The 23707-nt window shown below is 42.3% G+C and overlaps 3 protein-coding genes across 5 annotated transcripts; 1 reads left to right on the forward strand and 2 right to left on the reverse strand.

Moving 5' to 3' along the window:
- Positions 1-120: 120 nt before the first annotated feature.
- On the reverse strand, positions 121-12080 carry mideasa (mitotic deacetylase associated SANT domain protein a). 3 transcript variants are annotated; one of them, XM_088404024.1, is made up of 13 exons: positions 11555-12080; positions 9766-11210; positions 7079-7273; positions 6387-6729; positions 5437-5503; positions 5211-5353; positions 5024-5127; positions 4157-4232; positions 3604-3692; positions 3383-3526; positions 2322-2438; positions 1950-2116; positions 121-1049 (listed from the first exon to the last, which is right to left on the reverse strand). In XM_088404024.1, the coding sequence occupies exons 2-13, from the start codon at positions 11044-11046 to the stop codon at positions 794-796; spliced, it is 2982 nt and encodes a 993-aa protein (XP_088260150.1). In that variant the 5' UTR covers positions 11047-11210; positions 11555-12080; the 3' UTR covers positions 121-793. The 3 variants fall into 3 exon arrangements, with proteins under 3 accessions (XP_088260150.1, XP_088260147.1, XP_088260148.1); XM_088404021.1 differs by having other exon boundaries at positions 7058-7273; XM_088404022.1 differs by having other exon boundaries at positions 7058-7273; positions 9766-11238.
- Positions 12081-13343: 1263 nt separating this feature from the next.
- Positions 13344-22404, forward strand: ttbk2b (tau tubulin kinase 2b). The gene is made up of 15 exons (XM_088402778.1): positions 13344-13523; positions 13890-14006; positions 14341-14488; positions 14946-15019; positions 15299-15439; positions 15536-15640; positions 15761-15826; positions 16047-16139; positions 16237-16362; positions 16443-16600; positions 16776-16968; positions 17843-18054; positions 18677-19094; positions 19380-20032; positions 20836-22404. Exons 2-15 carry the CDS (start codon positions 13944-13946, stop codon positions 21203-21205), a joined length of 2820 nt encoding a protein of 939 aa, XP_088258904.1. The 5' UTR covers positions 13344-13523; positions 13890-13943; the 3' UTR covers positions 21206-22404.
- churc1 (churchill domain containing 1) lies at positions 22185-23690 on the reverse strand. Its single transcript, XM_088402783.1, has 4 exons — positions 23505-23690; positions 23292-23427; positions 23053-23123; positions 22185-22826 (listed from the first exon to the last, which is right to left on the reverse strand). Exons 1-4 carry the CDS (start codon positions 23541-23543, stop codon positions 22734-22736), a joined length of 339 nt encoding a protein of 112 aa, XP_088258909.1. The 5' UTR covers positions 23544-23690; the 3' UTR covers positions 22185-22733.
- Between the last annotated feature and the right edge of the window lie 17 nt (positions 23691-23707).

Consider the following 23707-nt stretch of genomic DNA (forward strand, 5'->3'; position numbering starts at 1 on the left):
TTTAACCTCAGCATAGATATTCTCAATCATCTTTCCATATCAAGTCAGATTAGTTCCTTGAGCACAAGTTTTCCATCCTTGACAATCATCAAAAGAACACGAAACAAAATAATTCACTGACACTTTTTAACTGTTTTTATTTTCAATTCACAAGTTATATTGCATCTGATAAGATACATTCTTTTATATTACCAAAATCGTTGAAAAACGCATAAATATGGCAAACTTTATATATACTTTTGTTTTTTTTACATAACTTTTAAAGGATATTTAGTTGTAAAAGAGTGTACAACCAAACTTAGAATAGAATCAGCAACATTCAATGCAGCATTTTCACACTTTGCAAACTATTTTGGAAAAAAAAACAAGCATGGGCTCATTTGAATTAAAAGGAACCAGAAACATTGTTTTTGTTCTGTGTAAATTACAGACTACCTGATCATGAATATCAAACAACCATGGGAAAGTCCCTATACTGCAAATGCCTAATATTAGACAACATTTTTTATTAAATAAAGGATATACAGTACTGTAAAAAGGCAACATTGGCAAAAGCGTACTGTAGAAGTGCATTGAGACAAAAATAGTCATTTGTAATATTGAATATGATACAAATGTGTGAAAGTATGGAGTGCCGATCTGGTTGATGAATACAAACAGTCCAATCAGCCAGGAGAGGAGCGCAAGAGCTCCACAGGAAGACTTGAAAGCTTTCTTTTGTGCTTATTCCACTTTAATTGATCATTCCGGTCCATCCCTTTAAATCCATTTAGCCACAATTTTCAATTTGGTCTCAGCGCCAGTCCTCATCGTTGTCGTCCTCCTCGCCCTCCGATGAGTCGTCCTGGCTGCTCAGTTCCCCTTGGTTTTCCGCTCCGTTCCCGCCTCGGTGGGATGCCGCCACAGCTAACAAGGCCTCCTTGCGGGCTTGGGCGGCCGCCGCGGCCGCTTGCTCCTCCGCCGCCCTTTGGCGCAGAGCCGCGGCTTTTTTCTCTTGCTCGGCGTGGCTCTTCATGTGGGCGCTGCGACTCTTCACTTTGTTGAACACCCTGACGTGCACACAGTGACAACGGTCAAAATTGGGTATTCACGATTATTTTAGAAATGTATTCATGTCTTTTGGGGATGAAACTGTTTTTATAAGAAGCTGCCTTTATTAAAAATCGGACATTACTTCAAACTGAGCAACAACATAAGTAAGATTCTGTAACTGGTTGGGTCTGTAACATGTCAGAGAAAAATGTTTGTGTCTCCCCCCCAAAGTGAAAGCAAATTTGCATTTTTTTTTACTTTGATTCAACAAAAAGATAGTAAGTTAGCTTGACATGAATGACTCCAGAAATAGGAGATTATACACAGCTGAAAGGCTGAAAACAACAGGGATGTTCGATAGCACTTTTTTGCAGATCAAAACCCACGCAACTCTTGAGTTGTTACGATACCACTAGTGCTTTTGATTCACAAAATCTTGCCAGTTAGATACCTTTAAAGACCTAGCTACTCCAATATAGACTTTTTCTTAAAATGAAATACACAAAATCAATAGAAAGTTTCTAATACTGTAATTAATCATTTCTATTGCATGATTAAGTAAATTAACTAAGCATAATTGAGGACAATTAAGTTAGTGGTTTGCAGGGAAGCATGTTGAGGAGATGGTAAGAGAAAGGAGTTCTAATACATGCATGCTTGCCACAGTGTGTGTGCCTAAGCCATAGGAGAGCTTTTCTGTGCTGAGAGAGCCCAAGCAATTTAAATGAAGTGTTGAAGTTCATATTATTCAAAAATGTTCCCTTTAAGTGCAATAAATATTCCTTAATTCCTCAATGAATATCAGCTTTAAATATCGGTTATCTGTCTCCTTGACTACACGTATTGGGTATCGGCCCTGAAAAAAAAGCATTTCAGTCGATCTCTAGTTGTTATTAAAAATAAAAACGTTTCGTTACCTGCCACACTTCTTGCACGGGAAAACAGCGTCAGGATCTTGCGTGGGCTTTACTGGCACTTTGGGCTTTTTTGCTGCGGCGTCGCTCCGAGGTTTTTGAGGAGCTGATGTGTAGGCAGCATCCTTGACAACGTTCTCTGGCTCTTTGACCACCAGCACAGTACCAGCCTGGAGAACAAATGACTTTGTTATTGGACAGAAAGCTGCCAAAAAGAAAATGTGAAATGACAAATCTTCCTAGGAACAATCTATGAGTACTTTTTTTTTTTTTTACATTTAATCCTGAAAGCAGAAATACAGCTGGCATAACTCTATCAATTTTTAAGTGATACATTATTTAATGACCAATTCACACTCCAGCATCAACACTCACATAGTCATGAGCCTGTAGTGAGTGAGCTACCATGGCTTGCTGATTGTTCTCCTGCTCATAAGAAAGCTCCTTCTTGTCATCCGTGTGTAGGTGGCTTGGTTTAGACTGCTGAGAACTCTGAGAAATCACAAAGTAGGTAAAAACAGGGACGAAAGGGGAAAAAAACTGTAAGCTCACATTTGGTATCCTTTGGTGACATTTTGGAAAATGTGACAACCCTGACAAGAGCAAATCTAAGCTCCACATCGCCCCAAGGTGGGCAACAGGCCACCAAGGAATCTTAAAAGTTAAGAATGTATCTCTTCCATCCCACAAGTGCTCCAACAATGCATTTGTGTGTCCAAAGAGCATCGACGGTCACAGCCACAACCGCAATAAGCTTATTTAGGCACTCAAAATAGTCCATACTGAGGTTGACTCAATCAAATGCTGCATTCGAGGAAGGTTGGGAAGTCAGACTAATCCTACTTAGATTGTCCCAGTTCTGACCTCAAAGCGTCACACAAAAGAGTAGAAGCAGAAATATACATGATAAATAAAACACATCAGCTACAAATATGATGAAGCGCTACCAAGGCATACGCGTTACATCAAGGTTGCAGTAACGAGTATGGCCTAAAGATGTCGTCGTTTAGCAAGAAATTTCACTGACGCAGCTTTCAGCCTGGCAACAAGTTAAAATGCTGATTTTCCGAAATACTGCACATCAGTTTTTGTTTGCAAAAAGTGAACATTTATTTCCTGTTACCCTATTTCACTCAATAGAGCCCATGAAGAGGTTCCAGATTTTGTTAAGATTCACAACTACGGCCTATCAAGAGGCGCAAACATGCTAACACAACTTTGTCCTGGCCTGTTACTGTAAATGTTTAACATTTCTATCCCGCATAATTGACTTCCTAATACGGTCTAACTAATTGGTCTCACAGGAGTCTCTGCTGAACTTGAGCTGATGTACATCCTAGACAGGTTGTCAGCTACTTCTACACCAATATAAACAAACAACCTTTATACTTTCGGAAAGTATGAAATATTTGAAATCAAAGCCGGGCGATATCTACCTTTATGTCCACTACAGCCTCTGTGTATTTATCCACTGGTGAGCTTGAAGGGCCGTAGGTTAAAATCCCATTGCGGGCAATCTTCACCTGCTTTTTGTAGGTGTAGTAGAACTCAACACACTGAGCCACTGTCTTGGTCTGCACCTGAAATGAAAAACAGTCACTGTCAAGACTTTGTGTAACCATTAGTATCTTGAATGAACAGAAGTGAAGAGGCGTACCAATTTCTGCACCAAAATGAAGTCCTTGCTGTAGGCAGACATCCCTTTATTGAAGTAATGCTTTTCTTCGGCACTCCACTGGTCTGAGCCTGCAAGAAAGTCACATGGGACAGTCTCATAAATGTGTGATCGGATCTTGTTTGGAGGTGAAACAAAAAGGTGAGGGTCTCATTTGCTACATCCGATTCTACCCTTATTTTGCCAGTTAAGGGCGTGGTTTAGATGTTGCCTAAACTGAAGTGAAACTAAAAGTTTGCAAAGACCTAATTACATCAGCTGTGTGGAATCAACACATAAGGATTTGCATATAGTGATGTATAAACAATACTTTCCTCATCAGTCAACACTAATCAGGCTCAACTTGAATTGCGCCATTGCCATTGTATCATTACAATGCATCAGATCACTGGCAGTTTCCCTGAATTACCAATGCAATTCTTTTTTCCAAGTAACAGTATCAATTGCAGATGAACTGAATTTCAGACAACAAGATTTGAGATTATAAAAAACTCTGCCGATGTCTAATGCATAAAATTTGACCAACACAACTAACCTGAGTAGTGATAATCTGCCAGGTGATGGCCTTTAGGGAAGATTGGCTCCTGATGCAGTAAACGCCTGAGGGTCTCCTAAAAAAAAGAAAAGAAAAAAAAGAAACGTACAAAAATGCAGGAAATCAATTACAAGATTATTGCATGTTTAAGCAAATATGGATGACCATGTATGTAGATGACCATAATACAGCCCGCTATTTTACTGTACGAAATCAAGATAATGCACTTATACCTTATTAACTGAGTACTTTTGTGTCCAAACGGGCTAAAAATTGAATTATCCTTTGGGTTTCCCATTTATAAATAATATTTAAGAGAAATTTAATTACAGCTCACAAAAGTATTCATCCATCACACCAATTTGTTGAGCAACTCCGTATGGCACATTTGCCCCAAAAAAAAGGTAAAAATCACTGTTCTAATGAACAGTAATCTCCGTGGGCACTCCCACAAGACACGTGATTGGCTCCCAGTGTGACCATCGACCAATGAGGACAGGAGTAGATTACAACTCCCCAATGAAATTCACAAACGCTGTTGTAGATGCGAAGGAAGAGCAGGAAAGAGCAGCGTTGCACTGGGGTGTTTTAATTCCCTAACCTAGATGTATTTTGTAATAATTGGAATTTCAAGTGTAAACTGATTGTGTACGGTCAGCTACAGGTTTCATTCTAATTGGACTCCTGAAGGCACAATAGGGAAGGCGCGCTGTAGCGAGGGATCACTGTATTGCTATGCATCTGTATTTTGTTCCCTAAGTGACAATTTGCCAAAACTTTTACAGTGAGCGATTGCACTGTGGACTCCCCAAGATTGAGCATCAAAGAGATGCTATTGATAAATCACTGCAGCAATAATTTACTCACAATGACATCTCCCCCGCTTTCGTGTAAACAATGCAGAGTCAGCTCTTGGTTGGTTCCTCCTCCACTGAGCACGCTGGAGCAAGCCATGTTCATCAGATTCTCCACTAGAGAAGACACCATGAGGAGGAGGAGGGTTAGTGAGTGGGCAGATGGACAAGTATGGCAATCTGCAATGATAGCCACAAACCAGTATCTGGTTCTGTGTGTTTAAGATGGCCGTCAGGCAGAGGGAGCCAAACCAAGTCAGCCTTGTGCAAGTCCAACTGAGCCAACGGCTGGAGTCGCAACTCGGGAATTTCTGCTTGGTACTGTTGCCCGATGTTGATGCGCCTGCACACAAACGGAAGCAGTGGGCGGGATGCTGGCGCGGTCGTCATTCGCCTCAAGGTTTTACTTGTGAAAATCAGACTTACGGCTCGAGGCTAACAGGCGTGGCATCGGTGATCAAGGGCAAAACCGGCGGCGTGATGTCTGAACTTGCTGAAACACAAAAAAAAAAAAAAAAACATGTGCTGAATGGATGACGCCAAGTGCAGAGCGGACTTGAGATGCAAGTGACCCGCCTTAAGATTTTTTTCAAGATAATTCAGGCATTTGCGACTCAGACTCTTCAAGAGGTTTAATGCCACGCCCAGTTGAAATTCATCTAAAATAATGAATCCAAGACAATAACAGGTTGTGTACTGAAAACAATCCCATAACCTTCCTGCTAGCTTACGCATAATGGGAAATGCTACGAACAAACTAAGGAATACCATCAGAGGAGCTGATGAATAATGAAACATTTGAACATGATGCATCAGCACACATAGACCGATAATTATCGCGTAATCGACATCTAATCGATTATAAAATTACTCAATGATTATTTTTAATTTTGATTTTTAATTTTTCTGGGGTCTTCCCTGAAAGTAGGATGATTATTTTTGTATTGAAAAAACATGCATGACAAGTGTATCGGGCACGCCAAATTGCCCTTAGGTGTGAATGGTTGTTTGTCTCGGTGGACCCCACCTACTGCCCCGAAGATGGCTGAGATAGGCTCCAGTGTGCCTGCGGATAAGTGTGGATAAGCGGCTAATGGACAAATGAAATTAACATTTGCTTTTATTTTAGAAACCACCAAACATTTGATTCTTACAGTGCGCTATTAGGCGCAATGAGTGGGCGTGCATATTAATAGCATCAAAATATTTACAAGTAGTTTTGCCTCACTAGTACATGTATCAGAGTCACTGAGTGAAATTATTAGTAAAACAATCGTTCTATTAAATTGTCTTACTAGTGAAAACAAAAGCACATACTGTACATAGGACCTTAATCTTGATATCAAGGCTACGGAATCAGTGGAGGGAGGACTTACTGGATCGCAGGAGGCTTCTGGTGGCCGTCTTGGGCGTGGCGAGCGGCGGGATGATTTGGTTGCTCACAGCAAAGTTGGTAAGGAAAGTGGAGAAGTAGAGTCCGGAGCCTTCTCGTACAGGTGATAAGATGGGAGGGGGGGTGTAGGGAGGCAAGACCAGCGGGTTGTCCGGCATACGAACGGGGGAGCGCAAATTGCTCTGGTAGGCGCTGATGCTGGAGTAAACAGACGCGGGAATCAAGGTGGAAGGTCTGGGTGGAGGAATGATAAGCGGCTCAGGGCGGGGTCTGCGTTTTTGTTTGGTTTTTCCCTCCTCATCCAGTCCGGCATCATTTTCTCCGCCCTAAATTGAGGAAAGAGAAAAGGGTAGGATATGATTTTTTGTGTATAACAAACCCATAATTAGCTAACTAACTAACTGCTAGCTTAATGCCAATTAGTACAGATGTGCTAACAAATAGTATGTAAGGTTTTGGTGTTCTTTTGACATATTATGGAGAAACCTTACTACTATTAGTACTTGTTGGAGAATATCCCATATTTTGCACCTTTAAATTCATTAAAAAAAAAAAAAATCACCTTTCTTCAATGAGCCACTAGTATAAGTTTGAGAAATGTGATGTAATATCCTGCTACAAATATGGAAAAGAAAAGCTAATCTCAAGAAGAACCTGCTCAAAGTTGTCTGTCACCGAGTTTCTGAGAGACCGGCGACGAGCCACGATGACGGACGGTTTGCAGTCAGATGTCATCGAGGGCCGCTCGGCCTGGCCCGTTCGTCCGTGTGCAGACGCGCCGTGGCCGGGTACTGGAATCCTGTGCACTGGCACCGACACGGGCATGATTAAAGGGACCATGGTGGCGTGTTTGCCTCGGGAACCGTCTCCCTGTTGTGGAAAAAAATGCAAAGCAAAAGTATTAGATGAGTAACATTCATTCATTTTTAATCAAATGAGAAGATCCTCGATTCCCAAATGTAATTTTGTCTGAAGACGGCGGCTCGGTACTGCAGTGGTTAGCACGCCTGCCTCACAGTTCAGGGACACGAGTTCAAATCCACCTTCCTGTGTTGAGTTTGCATGTTCTCCCCAAGCCCGCGTGGGTTCTCTTGGGGCACTCCGGCTTCCTCCCACAATCCAAAAAAACATGCATGGCAGGTGTATTGACAATGAATGAATGGATATGGGAAAGTAGCCCCTAAAAAAAAGTAAATAGTGCTCCTTAATTATGCTATGTGCCATGAATGATAACTAAAATAAAGGGCAATTGTTTCCAGTTACACTGTTATATAATACAAAGAGTGTGTCGACATATGAGAGGTTGTTGTATATAATACAACATTCATTCATTTCATTCATGCATTTCGGTGACACGCGCAAAAGGCTTCTGTTTGTAGGTACATGTACAAGGAAGATTATATAAATTGTTAGGTATTGATAAAAAAAAGAACTCCTTTATTCTGAAAAGGCTCAATGTGTATGGTGGCATGGCAGTGGGTGGCTCGATCTGATTTGGTGCTAAAAAATTTGGGGGGGTGAACGCTTCTTGCTTTTTCAAGTACTGAGACTCTTCATGCTTCACTTTTAATCCACAGATACATTTAAAATTGTAAAAATAGTCAAAAAAAAATATAGTAGAATATCCTCTTGCTATACAATAAATATGAATGTGTATACACGGCAGCATACTGTATTTTATATTGGTCACTTGGTGGGCCTTGGTGAGATTAGCACAGCAACTGTGGCTTGTGACTGGCGATGAGACAGCATTTTGGTGTTCTAGGCAACAAGGGAGTGCAACTGTTCAGCTTGGCAGCCTGGCCCGGCCCCTCCCTTGGAGTTCTCAATGACTGAGCGAAAGCCTGAGGAATGTGGAGGTGTGCGGACATGCAGCTGCCACTGCACACTTGTGCGCAACAGCACAATGACTTGCACTCCGATAAATCGTATACCTGCGCTAAGTCGACCTGAGCGCGGTTATTATGGTGAGTAGGGGAAGCTGCAAGGGAGAAAATAGTGGGTGTTCAACTGGCAATGTCAACACATACTGTGGAAAAGCCCAGTTACAAAACAATAAAGTGCTTGCGCAATCTGATGTGAATCGATATAAAATACCCGCCTTCAAGAAGACTGCCTCAAAGAGAGTACATTTATTTTTTGCATGAAGTTAAATTAGCACACAGTGCGGTTTTACACTGTTGCTAACTTTTCCAGTGCATACTTAGCGGTCATTCAATCAACTGATTAATTGATTGTTGATTATTATTCATATTGATATAATTGAGGCATAATGGATGGCATTGCTTATTGCCTAATAACAACTAGGAAGTTGTATTTCATTTTTCTATGTGCAATTCAATCTGAATAGATTTAGCTGTGATTTCAACTCGCTATTACTTTCTGCTATAATTGGTCCATCCCTGGTGATATACTATATCTCTTGTATTGATTGTCATTAGATTGCTACTGTACCCAACGTAGTGGTCACTTTATGTATGTGCACTATCACAGATGCTTTGAGCACCATTGCATGGATTGTAGACACGGCACGCTGCAAAAGTTGAGTAAAAAAAGCTAAAACAGTCATGTCGAAAGAGTTCAGGAAGTTTGACAGCGAAATAGATCTTCCTCTTTAAAACTGCAGCATGCCATTTGTCACTAACAGCAAACTTACTTTTGACAAGCTGTGAATGAATATGTACATATTGCCTGTACATAAATACTTTGAAATATTACATGCATTTTTGTGAGCAAACCTATTTTTAATTGTGAGTTGAATAATAGTTGAACAAATTATTCTAGATTTCCTATTTTTAAATTATTAAGAGTCTGATTGGCCATTAAGAGTCTAATTTGACCAATAACAACAGTAACAGAAGTTGTACACAAGTAACACTTGTGTCATTATTTATTACAGATGAATTTGTACCTTAACCTTGCAACCTTAAATTTCTATCATATTTGTTGAGGAGGTAATTCTGCTGACCTGTCATTCGAAACAAAGCAAATCTTATATTTTGCAAGCAAAGATTAGGAGAGCAATGCAAGGAAGTTGTGCAAAGAATTGACTGGGATGTCACTAATTCGCGCAAAACCTAAAGTCCTGATTTGTTTAAAAAACACACACACACACACACACACACAATACGTAGTGCAACATTAATTAAGCAGAAATGTGTTAAATGACTCATTTAAATACGAGTAACACAAAGATGACAAGGATTAACGTCCTTATAACTTCCTAAACTGTGCCTGAGAAACCGAAACCACCATGTGGCCCGTGCGAGAAATGAGTTTGACGCCTCTGATTTAGAGGCTTCAATTAAGCTATTATGCATGTTTTTTGGAATGTGGAAATGATCCAGGAGTGGAATTTTTACCTCAGTTTTGCAAGCAGACAGCGATTCCGGCATGGAGGGCATCTCGGAGGCCTTCTGGGCCAGAGTCTCCAAGTTGATCTCTTTGGATGCTCTCCTTTTCCTCTGGGTGCTTTGGATGACTCCCCCCGTGGCGGGCGGGGCGTCCCCGCTTCTCGCAACCTGGGCCGCAGATAATCCGTTTTGGGGGGTTTCCTTAGGGCCTTGCGACCACATGCTGGAGGGCGGAGCCAATGGGGACTGCCCGTCTTTGGAAAGGCGCCGCGAGCGTCTCGGGGCTGCCGGCGCGCCGTCGGTTGGTTCCGAGGGGTACGGCTCAGGGCGGACTTCCTTCGGCGGTTCGGCTAAGGGCGCCGCTTCAGGCGGTCCGTGCTCCGAAGGCTGATTGGCGACGAAATTAGAAGGTTGTGATTCTTGCTGGGAAACGTTTTGTGCTTGCTGATGCATTTTGTGCATTTGTTGCTGCCGCTCGTGGAGTTGCTGCTGCTGTTGGTATTGTTGCTGCATATGCTGTATTTGCTGTTGCATTTGCTGCTGTTGAAGTTGCTGCTGCAGCTGGAGTTGTTGCTGCTTCTGCAACTGCTGCTGCTGTTGCAACTGCTGCTGCTGTTGCTGCTGCATGTGATGAAGCAGCTGCTGCTGTTGCGTCTTGGGCTGCTCGCCGTAAGGCAAGGCCTGCATTCCCTTGTTTGGGAAAACAGGGTAGTACCCCTGCGGGAACTGCTGCTTGTTGAAGGTGGTCTGGAAGGGCTGTAGCATGGAGCCCTGCACGTTGTGAGTTGGCACGTGGGCCGCGCCCTGCAGCTGCACGCCTTTGTGCTGATACGCTTGCAGCTGGGCCTGCTGCATGCCATGCTGCTCCCACTCCAGCCCCCTGCCCTGAGATGGAGCCCTGTAAACCTGCTGATTTTCGCCACTCATCGGAAGGCGGTCATGGACAGCCTTGTGTAACGCCATCTGACCCCGGGCGTTCACGCCGCCCATATACGGCCCAAAGTTCTGGCTCCACCCCGGTACGGGAGTTTCCTGAGTCCAGCCGGGAGCTTGTAAAGAGTCCTGGTGCACCCATTTGACCGGGGCGACCTGTTGATAGGGCGGTAGAACCTGAGGCCCTTTCTCCGGGTTGTACACGCCAGAGCTGCCAGCTGAGTTGCTCTGGATGGCCTCCAAAGACGGCGGAACAAGTCCGTAATAACCCTCCCCCGAATGCTGCAAGGGCTCTTTCATGGCCGCCACTGCCCGATGCTTGTTCTTATCAGTATTCATTTGAGGAGGAATACTCATGGCGAGAAGATCTTGGCGTCAGGGTCTTGTAGTGTGCGTTAACTTCCTGCGCTTGGCTTTTGTACACAGCTGGCATGTGGAAGAAAATATCAGTCCGAAAGGAAACATAGAACCTCAGCTGAAGTTTGAAGCTCGCCCTTCACATCCTCTTGAGGGTGCCGCACCTTGAAAAACATGAGACTTCATTTACCCCTGGAGAAAAGCAGAAATAGGAAAATGGAGGCCCGTGCATAAAGGTCAAAGAGCGTGCACGCTTAAAAGTCAACAATCAAAACATTATGTCATGTTTCTGTGCGGCTGAAATAGACATTTTGAAACAGTCAGCAGCAGCAAGGAGAGTCTTGGAAAGCGTAGCTGTTATTTGGCTGAACTAGAAATACAGGAAATGAAGATGATCGTGCAATCGAGCTTATAGCGACTGGTGGGTGTTGAAAAAGCAGCAATAAGGAAGCATTGGGAGCACTGGGGCGATTATGCAACACGCAAGCCACAATGTAGAATGTAATACCTCATGAATGACACTGTTGCTTTTCCATGGCCAACACAGAAGAGTCCCTTCGCTCGCGATCAAAGTCATGCAGATCCATGAAGGGATTGTGCGCCACAAACGTCATAACTCTCTCTTAACTTTCACCCCGAGTTTCCAAGCGCGCAAATATGGCGAGCAGGCGAGTCTACACGGGTGAAATCATCGAAAATGTGCAGAAACCGCTCGGTCACGCCGTAGTTACAATGTTGCACATTGTATCGGCGAAACCGTGCTTTTCCAGGAAAACACGTCCGCAACTTTTCTCTACCCCGCTTGGCCGACTTTTTAGCCTCGCGCAGCGACAGCGTTTGGAAACGCTGCGATTTCCGCACATCGGAACGTCGCACGGTAAAAGGGCCCCGCTAATCGAAACTCGCGCAACATAACGCATGAAACGCTGCAGTTGGAAAAGTATGCAAACGCCAGAAAGCGGCTCGAAAACAGCGACGTACACAGCACAGCGCCTCACCCTACAAACAGATCAGCGCTTATCCTGTTTTCCAACCTGCTGCCTTGGCCCCGCCCACCAACGCATCCGTGTGCGCTCGTTTTGTTGACCGGCCCAGCCCGAGGCGGCGGATACTCGTCATAAATTGGATCGATTACGTGCAGCATTTACCAAAGTTTATTGAGCTAAGGCACCCATTTTGCATCATTCAAAAGTGTGAATGTTTATTAAAAATATAAATACAGTACTGCATATTATAGTCTCGCCACAATTTACTCACTAATCGTATTTTTCAGTGGAAAATCTGTGATTATTTTGCTGAACACAGTTATTTCTCTGTTGCATGGATGGCAATGGGCAGGGGCGTGCAGAATGGGGGGCCAAAAGGGCGTGGTCTCCGGACATTTTTCTGTTTATAAATAGATTAGTAAAGTAATTCTAATGAAATTAAAACCCAATAAAACAAGCTGAAAGTCAACAACCGCAGTGATATTTGAAAATGAATATTGGTTTAACCAAAATGCTCACAAATTGGTATTTAAAACGGTGTACTCCAAGGTATGTCAGGTGGGCAGTTGTAAATATATTAACAGTCACTAAATGTGTCTGCAAATTTTTTATTTACTCCAAGCAATTATATAAATTCATTTAATCTACGTCTGTTTTATTTACAGTAGTAACAGGCACAATAATTAAACTTTTTTTCCACTAGGTGGCAGAAAGTACGGTAAACCCGTGTAGCTACCTACTGGCTTTCATACATTAGCTATATGATCAACTAAACCAACCTCATTTTTTTTCTTGGGCCACGTTATAGTTGTAGTTTATGTCAGGGGGGCGGAATAAATTTTATGTGTTTGTCACACATTTACCTAGTTTTGAAATCAGAGGTTGGTAATAACCGTTCAGAAAACAGATTGAGAATTTAAAACAAAAAGTTGTTTTTTTTTTTTATAGACAATTTGAAAGTTCGGTATTGTAGCCAGAGACTTGAAGTCAAATCAGCGTTTTGCAGGCCACATAAAAAATATTGTTATTGTAAAATAAAAAACGTAAATAAAAATGAATTGACTTCTCTTTCGAAAACCAAACACGCCGCTTAAATAAATGTTGTTTATGTGATACTTGGATGTTTTTCATGACTTCAACGCTCAGAAAATTTCAACTAAACATCCGAAAATTGTTTGGCTTGAATCTTGACTGTGAAATTCTGTTTGAGTGAAAAATGTCAACGTGATTGAGTTGGACTGGAGGTGGGGCGGGGAGATGGTTACCATGGTGATTCTGCGGCTCATTCAGGAGCTTTTATGACGTCACCGTTGCCCCCGCAATCGGCGGCTGTGGACACAATCATCTTGCTAGCTTAGCTCACGTTTTCGAGAATACCCTCCATCGCCGTGCCTTCATCCGCAAGATAAAGGAACCAATGGAATGACGTGGCCGTCGAGAAGTGGACCATGGAGGCTCTTTACCGGTGTCTCACCGGAGCGACCGAGCGAGGTAACGCGGGGTCTCACCGCTGCTTAGCCACCGCGGACTGCGTAAACATGCTAGTTAGCATTCAGCACCGCTTCGTAGATTTGCTGCCTTGCAGCTCTCCCGTACCCATTTCTTCTTTAAAAACCATACCAACTCCCTTTTCATGTCATTTCTATATTTTGGGCTCCGGTTAAAATCGGCTAAAGCTAGCTGCTAACCGCTGCCTTTCTCCCGATTTGAATGTCATGCACAATCAAGTTAACCTCCCTAAAGTCCCACGTTAAAGTGCACGAATCGGTGACATGAAGGTATTTGCAATTTGTAACTTAACCTATCATAACTCAAAGTATCGGGCAATGTGGTTATAGAGCGTGTAATTGTTTGCAGTGATGGGTTGGTGCCACTGATGTCAGCTTGTGACTGCAGCAGAGAGCACTCAGCATGAGTGGAGAGCATACAGACATCCTGTCAACAGCAGACGTGGTCAGAGACAGATGGAGAGTGGTAAGAAATCAAATGCGGTACCCCTTATATCTTAGTTCAGCTCAAGGTACATTTTAGGCCAATGATTCTCAACAGGCAGGTTTTTGATAGGTACAAAAACAACAACAAAAAAACATGTATTACAATAAACAACATGAAATGTATTATTAGTAAAGACTTGGCCTTATATGCTTGGCTTACGCTAAAATTGAGGCAAATAAACTGAATTTGACTATATCTACTTCAATTAGAATTGTTACGTTATTAAACACTTGCACTTGTAGTTTTTTTTCAACAACACAAACTGTAGTATGCAAAATAACAACAGTAGAGAACTCATTAAACTGCCTTACAGGTGAGAAAAATAGGCGGAGGTGGCTTCGGGGAGGTCTACGAGGTCTTGGACCTACTCACCCAGGCCACCGTTGCCATGAAGGTAGAGTCTGCTACACACCCCAAACCGGTACAGAGGACTGAGGCGGCCGTGTTGAGGAAGCTGCAGGGTGAGTGGGACTTTGCTACGCAAACAGAAAGCTGCATTAAGTGTTTGCAGATGCAGTGTTGAGCAATCAAGGGTGTGCCTCCTTGCACTTCACAATACATATACATTGCATTTAATGACATATGCCGACATAACTTTTAAATTAAGGAATGTGCAAAGAATGATAAAGTGCACAAAGCATCACGATTTAAATTGTAAAACATTAAATGAGCTGCTAATCACCAGATAGTAAAAAGCCCTTCGGTATTGCACAAAAGCGCAGAGTTGTGCTTTCAAGAAATTGTGTTAACGCTTAGAAAACGATGCACATGAAGAAACTGTACTTTAGCTGAATGGAATATGATATGTGGATCAATAAGTAAGTACCATACTGTATTGATTCCTCAAAAAAAAAAAATATATACGTATATATGAAATGTGTATGACAGTTTTGTTTTTGTTTTTTTTCCTTTCAACAGGCAAAGATAATGTGTGTCGCTTTTTTAGCGCTGGCCGAAACGAACGCTTCAATTATGTGGTGATGGAACTCCAGGTAGTATTTTTACAAGGTTCTTTTGGGTTGCAAAATGCTTCAGTATTAACATTGTGTTGAAGATTGCTTGCATTTTAGTACATAGTAGCATATTTCCACAATTGTAATGTGTCCTAAGATTCTGCAGTGTACTGTATCTAGTAGTAGCTGTAAAACTGGCTTTGTGGTGTGTCATTGATGTAATTGTTGTGTTGTCTGACTTCCGCAAAGACAGCACCGGTTAAAGTGTTCTAAGTATCAATCGTGGATGGTCTAACTATGGTATGTAACCGTCCAAAGGGGAGGAACCTGGCAGATCTGCGGAGAAGCAGGGCCCGTGGTACCTTTTCGGTCTCGACAACTCTGAGGCTCGGCAAGCAAATTTTACAGAGCATCGAAAACATCCATTCAGTGGGCTTCCTTCACCGCGACATTAAACCGGTAAGGTATTTGCCTGAAAAACGTCCTTTATTTCCACACATGCAGCTTTCAGTGAGACACCTTTTGATAAACTTTGAACGTTCCTGTCACTCACAGGCTAACTTTGCAATGGGAAGGCTAGCTAGTACCTGCAGGTGCTGCTACATGCTGGACTTTGGTTTGGCCCGACAGTACATGACCTCCAATCAGGAACTCCGCCCTGTAAGTACTCTCAGAACAATTTTGGGAGCCAATCTGGCCAAACAAAATATCTAGAAAAATCATTTTATATGACAATTGACAAATGTGTGTTAAACCTGATTGTCATTTTTACTTGTCCAGCCCCGTTCTGTGGCCGGCTTCAGAGGAACTGTGCGATACGCTTCAATCAATACACATAAAAATAAGGTGACTTGACATTTTTTCCAATGCGTTTTATTATTATCTTCACCAAGGATGGAGAAACTGGTCAAGGTAATATTCGCTATTTTGGAATTAGGTGAAATCTTAAAGGTGTATCCTGTGAGCAACACATGACGTTTAGAAAGAGCAAATTAAGAGAGAGCAATGTTGAATATGATTTGTGTTGTTTGTTGTAAACTGGATTGTCTGTTTTTGGACTTTGCAGGAAATTGGTCGTCATGACGATTTATGGTCCCTATTCTACATGTTGGTTGAATTCATGTCTGGTCAGCTCCCATGGAGGAAATTTAAAGACAAGGTACTGTGTAAAAAATATACATATATTGTCTTTGTAAAAGCAGAATTGTGTCCCATATATACTTAAAGTCTCAATTGTATTTTATGCTCTCCTGCAGGAGCAAGTAGGAAATCTTAAAGAAGCATACGATCACCGGCTCATGCTTAACCACTTACCATCTGAGTTTAGTGCATTCCTGGATCACATCCTCAGCCTGGATTACTACACTAAACCAGACTATGAGGTTGACTTTAAACTCAAATTTGCATTCTCATGTTTGCTCCTCTGGCAAAATGCTGACATGTGCCTTTCTCCCCGTGACAGATGCTGATGTCACTGTTTGACAGCGCCATGAAAAGCCACAATGTGCTGCATAACGATCCCTACGACTGGGAGAAATGTGAATCTGATGACATCCTGTCCACTGCCGCGGCACCACCGACTGGCCAGGAGCTCACCCGACTCACGCCAGCTCACATGGGGTACACCTTTATCAAATTGATCAAATATAATATCAAATATGTATGTGTAGACTTGCACAGTCATGCTATTGAGTTTTTTCCCCCCACCCTGTCTGTCATTGTGAAAGTACTGCTCGAACGTGCGCTTTGCGGATGAGCTCCAGGGTGACCTTCTATTTTATCTCTCCCTCTGAAGCATGGCCAATGCATCAGTGCTGCCAGTGGAATTGCAGAGGGAGAACACTGAGGATGTCCTCATGCTCGGAGAGCGCTTCAGTGACGCTGACAACTGCCCCCCTGTCCCCCCTGCGTCCGTTCCCACGAGAGGCAAATGGGATGAAATGGGCCGCATTCAAAGCCAGAAGCATGTTGAACCTGTGATCAGGAAGGTCAGTTTTATGCAGTGACTGCTTTCTGCTTATTATACACATTTCTAATGTACATTTTATGGTTGGACTATAAGTGGCGGTACAGTCTGATGTTTAGATCTTAAATCTTAGCTCCGGGCACCTATGTGGAGTTTGTTCGGAATCAAAGTGCTTGCTTGTAATAAATAACACGTTCTATTTAAAACATCCGTCTTAATAGAGCTAGGGACAAAATTCAACACAGTCGGGTAGGCAAAACAATCGGGTAAGTCAACTTTGAACATAGGTTGACTAAAAATATCCACTTTGAAGCTAATTTAGCATTTATAATCGGAGTGGAAAGGGCATACCGCTGCAGTATATAAGAAAAAAAAAACGTATGCCAAGACTGTCTTGACATATGACATATCATCACTTGTCTTGGTTCACCCCCTTGTGGTCAAATGGCAGATGTTATTTTTGCACCAATGCTGATCACCATTGCTAACTGGTTAACATTGAGACAATTTGTTGGTGTAAAAATTCATACATGTACAAGATAATAAGTAAAGAGTAGTTATATCTACTAACTTCAACTCACCTTCACTTTAACCTTAGTAGATTTTTGTAATAGTTGGTGGCTGGATTACTCGATAGAATCATCAATTTTAAAAAGATTCTATAGCATAGGTGTCAAACTCCAGTCCTCGAGGGCCGGTATCCTGCATGTTTTTGAACCCGCTCCCGATTCAAGTGATTAGGATCATTTTCGCGCTCCGGTTAATGAACTAATTATTTGAATCAGGTGTTTTGAGGAGAGAAAACCGGAAAACATGCAGGATACCGGCCCTCGAGGACTGGAGTTTGACACCTATGTTCTAGAGTGACAGCCCTGCTTCTGCCTTATTTTTTTCAGGTGGCGACTGAGGAAGAGCATAGTCAAAACCAGGGCAACCCAAGCCCTGTTGGCTCAGCGCAGAGTTCTCCGAGGCGAGTGCGATCCGAGACTCTGTACTTGGACCGGGCGGTGCCGCTGCTTCGAAAGATTCGTCAGAGCCAGAGCTTGGCGTTTGAGAGGAGACTTGCACCTGAACCCAAGCCTTCTCTTGAGCGCTTCCTTGAATCCTGGTCAGTGCTTCAAACATATCACGTTGTAATGCTAGGTAGTTCAGTTGTATTTAATACTCATTCAGGATAGACTCAAATCTGTCAAGTATTTTTTATATGTACAGTAGTTTTACCCCTTTTTTTTTACATGATTTAAATCAGTATTAAGATGTCAAAGCTTGAAGCCCAGGTGACGACCAATGTTCAGCAAACGTCACATGACCAAACCCAAAAAACAGGTAGCAAGAATGTGTTTTTATTGTACATGAAAAATAATTTAGTTACAAAATTAATGAATAACAAAAAACATTTTACTGGTGAAAACAGCTAAATGAGTTTATTATCTCTTTTGTCAAGCCCTTGTTTTTTTGTCCCATTTCCAGTCAAACAAAATGAAGTATTTACTCAAATGGACTTAATTTAAAAAAAAAAAAAAAATTGGGAACTTCGAATCAGAATTAGAATCAATGCAGTGCTTTTTTTTTCACAATTATAAAACTGAATGACATTTAATCACATGATCTGACATGAGTGGAAAATCCAAAAGATTTCCAACTCCCTAACTTTCTTTTGGAATACTTCAAAATCAAGCACTGCTGCTTTTTCATTTTTACTCATTCTTTTTTTTTTTTTTTTTTTTTAGTCGGGGCAAAACGCCTCCGGTCCTTTCTCACATCGGCGAGAAAGTCGTGTCCAGCGATCATTCCGGCACGGGTACAGCTGACCCAGAGGAAGGCGTAGTCAGCAGCGGTTTTGTGGCGGTCAACATCAGTCCTGTGGTCCAAGAGGGAGACTCCCAAGAGTGGGTGGTCCTGGAGCTGGAGCAAGGCAGCAATCCCGCAGCCATCAAGCCTTCAGCCGAAGCCCAGCGCGAGGACAAAGCGGAAACTCCCAACCCCGTCGGCAGGGACAACCACCCGCCGCAGGAGGGCCCGGCTGTAGCTTTCGGTCCCGTTCCGTCGCACTGTTCGGTCGGGTCGTGGTTACTTGGCCACAGGAGGCTGCCGGGGATGCTGGGGCAAATGCCCTCCGTCATCATGGGACGACCCCACATGGATCAGGTAGGCGTGATCAAGCGTCGTGATGATTTCTGCGCGCGTACCATTTGCTGGACTTGAGAGTAGATTCAACTACAGATGCACCACTACCCTTTTTGAGACAGAATTCAAAATGACAGATATACTTCAGTCTGAATAAAGGCCATTGGAGCTCAAGCTGTCACGATTCTATGCGCTGGCACCTTCTTATACTCAAATCACTATTGCATTCGTCCGTATGGCGCCAGTGCCACCATCAACACAACCTGAAGGTTCTTAAATGTTGCTCAATCCCTAATCTCTTTTCAGTCTTCCAGCTGCACGCCGCAGTCTCCTGTGCTCGAAAAAAGCGACACGATACCTCTTGAGGCCCCGTCCAGCAAATCCGACGAACTCCCCGGACAACTCTTAAAGGATGTGGGAAAAAGTGATTTGGCCCCGTCATCGAGCCCGCTTAAAGGTTTGACGACCCCGCTAACAAAAGACCCGGAGAGTGATTCCGGTCTGCCTGACTGCTCGTCGGACTTGAACCAGCAGCACCAAGCGATCTCGTCGCTCCTGGCTTCTTTACGACCCAAAGACTCTCCCTGCTCGCCAAAAATGAGCCGCATCCCAATCCGAGACTCTGTCACTCCCCCGGACTCTCCGGGCTGGAATCTGCACCGGGACAGGAGGAACCGCTGGAGCAGCCCCGTTCCCGGTTCGCCCACCCACTCCCCGTCTCCATCGCTTTCCTGCGAAAACCTGCAGGGCACACTCCCGCGAGAACGCCTCTCCTCGGAGCGAGGCTCCCGCTCGGACTACGGAGGGGAAGATGCGCTTTCTCTGTCCTCCTCATCGGGGGGTAAAAGTAAGATCCCGCGACCCATGAGCGCCACCTTTGTCCCCGAGCAGCTCGGCGGCAGACTCGTGCCTCACCCGCCGCCCGGAAAACCGTCTGCAGGTCCATGTGCCGAACACAGGTACACTGTTTACAACCTCCGGGAAATGATCATGAAATCACTGCTTCGGGAGAATCGGGAGTTAAATGTTTCAATTTGGAGGAAAATGACAAATGGCTTGTTTAAAAAAAAAAAAAAGTGAGTCTGGGTTTTAAGAAACACATTTTTTTTTAACATACTACAAACATATTTGAAGATTACTGTGGTCAATTCATAATTAATGACTTACCACAACAATTCTCTCCCTTTTCTGTGTAATTATTTCTAAAAGTTTTGAAATTGATAAAACCTTCTAGGTAGATGACCTGTTTTATTTTACAATTGTCCAAATCCTTTGCAATTCAGCATTTCAACAGTAATATTGTCATATTTCCATAGTCCTTCATTGAGGGAAACTTAATCATCTTTGCATTGAAATAGAACTTTGACAATTGTTTGCTTTTACTTTGGAAAGAAATTTACAGATGGAACCAGAAACTCAATTTTTTTTTATTGCGCTATCCATTTAAAAAAAATGCAGTTTTTGAAGAGTTAAAACTTGTTTTTCTCATTAGATTTATCAACAAAGTAATTAGATTATCGCGGTGTTAAAATCATTGTTAGCTGTAGCCCCGCGTTATAATATCATGAAGATAGGTGTGTAAAAATAATATAGCTAACTTAAGAGTTTTTTTTTTTTTTTTTCTAATTATCCTGTAATTTCCATCGACTTCTGAAACTCACATAAAAATGTCTTGATATCAGAATGTTGTGCATTTAGAGAAGCTCTGCACTGGCATAAATTACTTACGAGAAATTGAAACGTATTTCTATTTGCTTTTGAGGCGGCGGAGATTGCGAGCGCGCGCCAGCAGCACCAGCGACGCGGAATCCTTATCGGTTCTGCACCAGGTGATGCAGGACGGCGGCGACCAGCCCGCCAGCCCACCTCCACCCCGCCCTAGCGGCTCCTCCGCCTTGCAGCGCTCGCTGAGTTGCTCGCCGTCCCGCCAGGAGCCCCGCGATGACAGAGCGCCGCCTCTGGGACGTAACCGCTCCCCGTCTAGCTACTCCAGGTCATCCACCACACCCGCTGCTCCCCCTCGCCACGGCCCCCTGCAAGCCAAGTCGAGCGGGCATAGTTCGTTGGTCCCCCGCTCTATAGGAAGAGGTTTAACCCAGGAGGGTAAAGGCCCGGGGAAACTGAAACGGTGATAAACAGAAAAGTCAGCATCGCATGTGTAAATATAGTATGCGCTCAAGGGAATGTGATGTTTACTGTATGTAATGTAAGAAAAAATGTTTTTATTTATTTGCTACATTAGCTTCAATTGATCCATGAGTGATTATGTGCGCACACTCGAGGATCGTATGATGAAAATGGTTGCAACCGGGGTGCAAAATCAGATTTTATGCGTTCCAATTGGAAGTCATACGTTTCCATTATTTCTCAGTTTTGAGCGCGGTTCCTTCACTGTTTTAGACATGCCGTTGTAATACAGCAGCCCATCACATTTTGTCCAGGTTTTGGCAGTTTTGGGCTCAAAAGATTGTATTTCTGTGAAGAATAGAAAAAAGATTCTAACAATGGAAAAAAAAAAATCTTAAATTGCCCCGTGAAGCACTCAACTTTCCAACTCTTTCGGTTTCTCATATCTGGAGAGCCAATCCGTTTTTTGTTTTTTTTCTGGGTATTGTTTTGCACACTGGTTGCAACCCTAAGACCAGCAGCATGTCTGTGAGTTTTATCCATGTATAGCCTTGTAAAAAGGAATGTCATCCATTTGCCCACCTTACCGTTGTGTGCAAGTACGTTCATTTATTAGAACATTCAAAGAGAATTCATACATCTAAAGTAATGCAAGAATGTTTTAAAAAAGCACTAATATAACCTCCATTTGAGTTAAAACGCAAACCTCTGAACAGAAAAAAAATTACAGTGGAATCTCCAAAAGTTGAACCTTGGAAGAGTCCATGCCAGGAAATAATGTCGCAAGTAGCTCACTATTTTTTTTTTCAGTAATGTTCAATGATAATGGCGTTAATTTGAATTAGTTCAACTCATAATTGGATTCACCTTTGAATGTTCCTCACTGTTGTCACGTTATGTCAATAATTGGTATGTTTTCATGTTTGACATGCCACATATGCCTAATATGAAGCCAAAAATAAGCGGTAAGAACTGTACAGATACCACTGTTATAGGCAACCATACCTTTGCTAGAAGAAATTTGAACATTCATCTGCAAACACTACATATTAGAATGTATTTACAAGCACACACTTCTGTATTGTAAATGTGCATGAGTCATTTTATTATTTTTTATTCATTTCTACAGTCAACCAGCGTATCTGTATTTTTATCAAGCTGCTTTTGACCATGAAAATACATCATGTCCACAAGCAAAAGTGTTGATGACGTGTCAATATTGGTTTATTTGAGTGCCACTTAAAGTGCTCTTGAGAAAGAACACTTTGTTACAATCATGGCAAACAACATATATATATATATATATATATATATATATATATATATATATATATATATATATATATATATATGTATATGTATATATATGTATGTGTGTGTGTGTGTATAAACACCTGGTATATAGTTACACAAACACTCAGTTTGAACATATATTCTCTTATAAAAAAAAAAGTCAGCAGCATGTTTCAGTTTTATGACCGTATTCATGCTAATAAGAGTCATTATACTAATCTGCAGCATCTTCTAATTGTATTAGAAAAGAGAGGCAGTCTGTCGGGGGTCATCTGGCAACACACTGATGGAGTCTTCTGCCTTTCCACATAGCATACAAAGCATCGTGTACTCCTGAAAGACACAAAATGAATGCAGAAAAGTAAGTATACATACAATAAAATGACACCAGGCATGATGCCGTGCATTGTACATTCCCAATAATGGCTGTCCTTACCTACTAGGCCCCGCCTCTTAAAGGCACATGTATGTGCGCAGAAAGTCTGTGTGCATTTTATTTATTGTATATGTATCTAATGTTCAGATGTGTTGTACATCATTTTTATTGTTTTCCACCGACCTGATATTCATCAACCACAGAGAATGTGTATTCGTGCCTGGCGATGACATGGTCACAGTTTTTACAAACATCTAAAAAAAAAAAAAGATTTTATTAAATGATTTAAGGAGTTTAAAAGTGTAATTAAATAAATATTTAGCATATTATTTACATCAGCAATCATGATCTGTGATCATGGGTAAAGCGTAAGCAGACAATGTATAAAGAAACAAAGAATTCAATATATCAAAACAATTTACGATCGTAAGTGACAATCTCCTCTTCGTCATCGTCATCAGTGTCTTTATTACAGATCAACACGAAGTCCCTGTGATGACACTGGGCACAGCCCAAATAGTTGACGAGATAAGAGCCATTCTCCAGACAAGTGCTTCCCTGCGAAGAAGAAAAGCGTTTAATGCAAGTTATTACTGTATAGTGTAAACATCTGAATAAAGATGCGAGTGACATACCCGGTTGGGGTATTCTTTTTGAACACAGCCGTTGCACATAATTAGTTATTTTAAAAAAAAATGTGTAGTCTTGATAAAGACGTGTGAAGCAATTATTTAAGGAATGTGTATCTTCCTTAAACACGGACCCCGCCTATTAGCATAGCATAGCTAGTTTTCGTCTGAACACCGGAAATAACCCAACGTTCAATGCTTACTTCCGT

This window comes from Hippichthys cyanospilos, chromosome 20 (genome assembly GCF_059441005.1).
Source record: "Hippichthys cyanospilos isolate Australia breed blue-spotted pipefish chromosome 20, RoL_Hcya_1.0, whole genome shotgun sequence".
Lineage (NCBI taxonomy): Eukaryota > Metazoa > Chordata > Actinopteri > Syngnathiformes > Syngnathidae > Hippichthys > Hippichthys cyanospilos.

Coding starts and splice junctions, on each gene's coding strand:
- mideasa (XM_088404021.1), bottom strand. CDS start 11,046: ATGAGTATTCCTCCTCAAATGAATACTGATAAGAACAAGCATCGGGCA. Junction 3,693..4,156: donor GGCAGATTATCACTACTCAG/GTTAGTTGTGTT, acceptor ACTTTCTTGCAG/GCTCAGACCAGTGGAGTGCC. Junction 2,439..3,382: donor AGGCTGTAGTGGACATAAAG/GTAGATATCGCC, acceptor GTGATTTCTCAG/AGTTCTCAGCAGTCTAAACC.
- ttbk2b (XM_088402778.1), top strand. CDS start 13,944: ATGAGTGGAGAGCATACAGACATCCTGTCAACAGCAGACGTGGTCAGA. Junction 16,969..17,842: donor TTGAACCTGTGATCAGGAAG/GTCAGTTTTATG, acceptor TATTTTTTTCAG/GTGGCGACTGAGGAAGAGCA. Junction 19,095..19,379: donor GACGACCCCACATGGATCAG/GTAGGCGTGATC, acceptor ATCTCTTTTCAG/TCTTCCAGCTGCACGCCGCA.
- churc1 (XM_088402783.1), bottom strand. CDS start 23,543: ATGTGCAACGGCTGTGTTCAAAAAGAATACCCCAACCGG. Junction 23,428..23,504: donor AAAAAGAATACCCCAACCGG/GTATGTCACTCG, acceptor TCTTCTTCGCAG/GGAAGCACTTGTCTGGAGAA. Junction 22,827..23,052: donor CTGTGGTTGATGAATATCAG/GTCGGTGGAAAA, acceptor TGTGTCTTTCAG/GAGTACACGATGCTTTGTAT.